This window comes from Parasteatoda tepidariorum, chromosome 3 (genome assembly GCF_043381705.1).
Source record: "Parasteatoda tepidariorum isolate YZ-2023 chromosome 3, CAS_Ptep_4.0, whole genome shotgun sequence".
NCBI classification, from domain to species: Eukaryota; Metazoa; Arthropoda; class Arachnida; order Araneae; family Theridiidae; genus Parasteatoda; species Parasteatoda tepidariorum.
In genome coordinates this window covers 27,680,358-27,686,606 of record NC_092206.1, presented here as the reverse complement: position 1 = coordinate 27,686,606, position 6,249 = coordinate 27,680,358, and the positions used below count along the sequence as shown (strand labels likewise).

Sequence of the window (6,249 nt, the reverse complement as noted above, 5' to 3'; positions counted from 1 at the left end):
ATATATATATGGGCAAGTTTGTATTAGTGCATTTTTTATCATAGTTTAATATTAAAATTAAACTTAGTGTAATCTCACCATTTTTGATGTTTTAATAGACTTTATGTTTAAAATTTAGATTAGCTGCACAACCTGATCCACATCAATATCAAGCTCTGTACAAAATTAAAGGCTTATCACTTGGAGTAACAAACTTCAAAGTTGGCACAAAAGCTAGCGTTTTCAAAGAACAGTATGCTAGTGAATCATACCCTATTCAGGTTTGTAGTACAAACTACTTTGGTTAAATCTTTTATGCAACGCCTTTGAATCTTTGATACTTTTTAGGTTTGGATTCAGGCATAAATTGATGTTTTAATCTAAACATAATGTTGTACTTAATTCAATTATTGCTATTTGTTTGATGAATTAAATTAAATCTATTTGTATAATGAATTTGATATTGTTAATGTGATGAATTCAATGATGAATGAATTATATTTGTTTCATTATTTAGATTAATACTATTTAGTGGAATTTAGTTTATTGGAAATAATTTGTGCACTTAAACCCCTTTTAAAATTATATTACGAAAAAAAAAATTTGTATTAAAATTTGGTATTCCAAAAAATGACACCAAATGTAAAAGAAAGTTTTGATATCAAATAAATAAAAATGAAAAGTTAAGGTGCTTTATTCCAACATGCTTTTATTTTTTAGCTCTCAAAGGATTCTTAAATTATGCCCACATTTTTTTTTCCTTGTATGAAGAAAGGGGGGGGAATAAATAAATTGCATCAAATGTAAAGTTCCAAAGCAAAGTGGAAATTTTCTGATTCATGTACTCAAAATTTTGATCATTATTTAAATAATATTGGAATTATCTAAAATATCAATGTAAAGCAACTAACTTATAATTTTGATGATTTGATCTTGGAATATTTTGAAAATATTTTTTATAAATGACATATACATATATTATGATATAGCTGCTGTTTTATAAAAATTTTTTTGATTTAATGTGAATTGTTATAATTGACATAAGATTGAAGTCTTCTTTTGCTTTGTTGCAGGTATTTTTACCTTTGAAGGTTGACCCAGATCGAATTGTCTTAATAGTTGGTGCAACTTTTCAAGTAAGTTAATGAAGCAGACTTAAATTTTCTTATTTTATTTTACTGTTTTAGTTTAAGAAAATTTTATTTGATTTTGTTTATTTCACTAGTATTTTTAAGTGGCAGAATTTTCTTTTTTTTATCATCAGATTTTTCTGAGTTCTTACAGACTTAAACTTTTCATCATTAGTTGTTTTTGTCTTAACATATTGATTCCATTACCAATTGTGTGATAACAGAGAACTGAATCTCCTATCTGTATGCCTGAACTTATGTCTCATTTACTTATTGCTGTTATAGATCTGTTTTACCATTGCCATTGTCTTGCCATTTTTGAACCTTCTTATCAGTGTGACTTTGCTAGATTTTAATTTTCTGTTAAAAGTTTCAGCTTTGTTTGAAACCAAGTTTTCATCCAATTTCACATAACTACCAAACCTCTGATGTCAGTACTTTCTAATATCATAGTTTTTATAATATTTTTTTTTAAACCTTATTCTTAATCAGACACCTGTTTTGAACATGAAAAGCTCATGAGTTTTTCCAGACATAAACTTTCTTCGATTTGAACTATATTACATAAATCTTTCCTTCATGTTTTATCTATATAAAGTAATATTTATGAGCACTTGATTCATTTTTAAATATCTCAATCTCTTGAGTTTTGCAAGGTTTCTCTTTTTCCTTTGGTAAAAAATTTATAAACTATGTTTTAGAAGATTTCCAATATAATTGTATGATCAACTGCTTAGTGTCTGATGTTCGTACTTGTGCCAGAAATGTGGCATTTCTGTATATATACTGAATAAAGTAATTTTTGAATAGGAAAAAGTTTTGTTTTTCATAAAAACAAAACTGTTATAGTTATCAGTATCTTAAAACATCCCAGCAATTTCACATTAGCATTTCCCCCCCGTTAAACTTGTTATTTACCTGTTAAATTTATCATCATATCTTCTTATCTTAAGATCACCTAAGTAACAATATTACTCATGTTCAAGTTTTAATTTTTGTTGACTATTTTATAGGTATTATGTTCTGGAGGTCCTCATCCACAAATGAATATAGAATTCATCATTGACAATAAGGATATTGCTGTTGTCTCAGAAGCTGGTATTGTGGAAGCCAAAAAAGTGGGAGAAACAACTTTGATAGCAAAATCGTATGGTCAAGATAAGAAAGGTGAAACAATTGTGTTTTCTGAGGTAAGTACTCCATTTAATTATGGTTTGAAAATAATCTTATGAATTTATAAATGTATGAAGCATTAAATTTATGACTGTTTCTTTATTTAGGATAAAATAATTGTGACATGTGTTTCACTAAAAGAAGTAAAGATTCATGCACCATTATCAAGAATGGTTGCTGGAACGGAGGTAAATTTTTCTTTCTTAACAAGTGTTCTGTTTCCCTAAATCCCAGGCGTCGAATGTCTGCTACTTTATAAGTTAATTTCAACAGTTTGATCATTGCATATTTCTGAACTTCTATTATAAACGTTGCCTGAATTGGTTTAGTATAAGGACATCTTTATTTGCAATAATATTTATGATCTAGTTTGTATTTTTACTGCATAAATCAGTTGATGCTTATCGTTCTTTTTTCTAGTCAATTCAATAAGTGCTTCATAAACTCGGAAAACTTATTTCTTTTTAAGCATTAAGTTTTATTAAAGTGCGACTTGTACATAGTTTTCACAATGCCAATTTAAAAATTTGTTATTTGTTAATTTTATATTGGAATTCATGTGATAATATTTTGGCTAAATAATTGTAAAAAAGTTTTGTTTTATCTGAAAATCTCATCTAATTTGAGAAGAGTAAATGATTTTTTCAGTTGCATTTAAGTTATTTAATATTTTTGATAAATTATACATTGGGTTATATAAGTTAATTTATATTTTACTTTCCTAAAAAAAGTGATTTTGAAAATGTATTTTTACTTTACATGAATTTTTTCAAAAATTTAGTTTATTTTTAATTCCAATGGATAATATATTTTTTTTCTTTGTGTGTTATTTCATGATATATAAAGATTGCTTTCATATAATTTAATATTTTATTCAATACTATTGAGAAATAATTGCGTTTGTTTTAATAACTTAAATTTTTTGTTCTCCTTTTTAAAAAAAATTGGGCGATTTTGAAAGTGTGTTTAATTTAATGAATTTTTTATTATTATAATTAATTTAATTTAATCACAACTTTTACCACCAAATCATATTATTTTTTTTTACTATATGTATCATTTTTAAATTATGTAAAGATTTGTAGGATAGGATTATTTAAATGTTTTTATACCAAACAGCCTGTTCAAATCAAAGGGCGTTCAAATCAAACGACAGACATATTCTGATTTCTTTGCATTATACTTTTTATATATTAAGCTATTTATTGAAAATATCTGTAAAATAATAGATAAAAAAGAAAAATAACTTATTTTTCATACATATATGCCATTAATATTTTTTTAAAATTTAAAATAATAATTTAAAGCAAACTATCATTAAATAATATTATATTTTTAAAATATTTCACAAAGTGAGAAACTCAATTTTCTAATACACCTTTATTAGCTTTTTGTTTATTAAAAAATATGAACTAAAATATCTGTTCATTATTATTTGCAGATGCCTATTTATGCAACTGGTCTTACAGAACATTTAAACCCATTTGCTTTTGGTAATGCTGTACCTCCTGCTTATTTTAAATGGACTGTCAGTAATGATAAAGTTGCCTCCATATTCAATATGTATAATCCTGTAAGTATAAAGTATAATGAAATGTAGTATACTGAACTTTATTGACATTGTTTTCACTTTAGTTTACTTAGCTCAAAGTATACTCTATCTCTTTGGATAATATAATTTTTTTCAAGGCTATTAATGCCATTGTATTCTGAGAAAGCTCTTAAAACAATGTTTAGGTCTGAAAACTAACTTCATAATGAAAATGATATCAAAATTCGATTTCTATACTTTATGCATTATATGCTCAAAGCAAAATGTATCTTTTCTATCTTTTATAATCTTAAAATTAATTATCAATCTATGATATTGTTGTAAGTGTAATTTTTTTTCCATTCAACTTTACCTTTAAAATCACAGCGAATGTTTTGTGTTTTAGAATTAGAATTACAAAATATTGTTTTTGAGAATATCTTGATTACTTTGAAACATTTAATGATCTATTCAAAATAATTCTGTTGTAATAAAAACTTTACCACAATATCTATTATTGAATGGAACTGAGCCTTTTAAATAAGCGACCTTGAGAATATTTAAACAGTCTGTAAAAAAAGAAGAAAAAAAAATTTTTGATCTTTGAAAAAGCTGTTGCCAGAAATGCTGTATTCTAATTCTTTCTAATTTTCATGGTGATTTGTTTCTGAGTTGTAGATTTTAAAATGTTTTTTTTCTTTCTTGCCACTGATATTATAAACTGCATGCAATTTACTTTTTATGCTAAAAGAAAAAATTGAGTTGATTATGCTAGTTTCTTTTTTTGTGTGTTGTTGTTGCTAGGTTAAATTTCTATTTAAAAATAAATGAATTTGCTTCCTCTAGGTTGGTCTTCAAGAATCACCTGAAAATAATTTCCGTGTTAATCTGCATGCACACCAAGATGGTTTAGTTACAGTACACGTGGAGGTCACTATTCCTAAAGAAAGATCTCCTTCATTTTTTGGTGGTCCTCAAGTTCTAAGTAGTGAAATACAAATTCAAGTAATTTTTTTTATTTTCATTATGTTTTTCTCTGTAATAATATATTTATGTAATTTGCAGTGACAGATTAATCATATGCTTAAAGGAAAAGAAATACATATTTGTAATCAATAACATTCTTATATGTTTATTTTTAAATTGTTAAATATTTTCTTGTAAACTTTCAAGGAAAAATTAAATACATAAATTCAACTTTGTCACAAGAGAAGAATATATCCATGATATGTTAAGTATCAACCTTAGCTTAATTTAATATCAATGAAAGCAGGCAACACATTTTTACAAATAGAATTTATTTACAAAAATTTGGTTAAATTTAACAATTTCTTGTATGTTTTTTCAATCGATAATTTTCTACCAATTAAGAATATCTAGAATGTATGGGAGAATATGTATAAATCAGGGATGAGATTTTTCCGCTTTTTAGCGGATTTCCGCTTTTTCACTTTTATCTCTTAAATTTCAGTTTTTTTTAATCAAAAATTCAGATTTTTCTAAAAATTTCCCTTTTTTTTTTATAAGTATTCCGCTTTTTCAGAAAATTCATCGATTTTCAAAAAGAAACAGAAAATTCACACTACATAGCTACCAATCCTTTCTCATTGTTACTTATTATAGCTATTTTCTCCCCTTTTACACGCAGCAGATAAGATTTTCCGAATTTTTACCCGCCCTCCAGATAGATCCGATTTTTGTAGTTCAAACGACGCTGCTTCTGACAAGCCTTTTAGAGGTCCCAAGCCTGGAATCTGACAGCCGAGATTCTCGCAGAATATCATATTTGTCATGTCAACAATAAAAGAGAAACGAAGTTTCTGAATAAATGAGTTTATTTAAAAACATTAGTAATAAAGAATGTCACACACAGAGTGACGAAAAGAAAGAATACAAAATGATCTGCTTCAACAGAAGCTTAAATACAGATAGCAGGTGACGTCATGATCCACGCAAGAACGACCAACAGCAAATGAAAATAAACTGGCCGATCCCCGCAGACCATGACGTCACCGACGCAAGTTGAATGCATGAGATCGACGACGGAAAATCGAACCTCATACCTTTTAACTTCTATTATTTGTCTAACATGCGGCCCCCTCTCATGCCTTCAACTTTTACAAAAAAACACACATATACAGTTTATCAAAATCCTCAATAAACTAAAGAAATATTTAATTTCCTTAAACTAATACTTAAGCTGTTTCAGTCCTGAAACCACCCAAAAGATTAAACTTTCACAAATACTTTTGAACAGAAATTTTCCACTTCTAACTTGGTTAAAGGTTTTGTAAAAATGTCCGCTAAGTTAAATTTACTCCTAACGTGCTTAACAGCAAAAAATTTATCATAAATTAAATTTCTTAAAAAATGATACCTTACGTCGATGTGTTTCGTTCGACTATTTTCAATAGGTGAATGAGAAAAATCAATTGC

General features: G+C 26.7%; 1 protein-coding gene across 1 annotated transcript in view; it reads left to right on the top strand.

The window, feature by feature from the left end:
• The window catches only part of LOC107450119 (nuclear pore membrane glycoprotein 210), a 59,433-nt gene that overhangs the window by 36,409 nt on the left and 16,775 nt on the right, over positions 1–6,249 (top strand). Inside the window, exons 27-32 of the mRNA XM_043041779.2 lie at positions 119–260; positions 1,053–1,115; positions 2,123–2,299; positions 2,390–2,470; positions 3,724–3,855; positions 4,660–4,818. Of these exons, the coding sequence (XP_042897713.1) occupies positions 119–260; positions 1,053–1,115; positions 2,123–2,299; positions 2,390–2,470; positions 3,724–3,855; positions 4,660–4,818 (754 nt within the window). The remainder of the gene's footprint in view (positions 1–118; positions 261–1,052; positions 1,116–2,122; positions 2,300–2,389; positions 2,471–3,723; positions 3,856–4,659; positions 4,819–6,249) is intronic.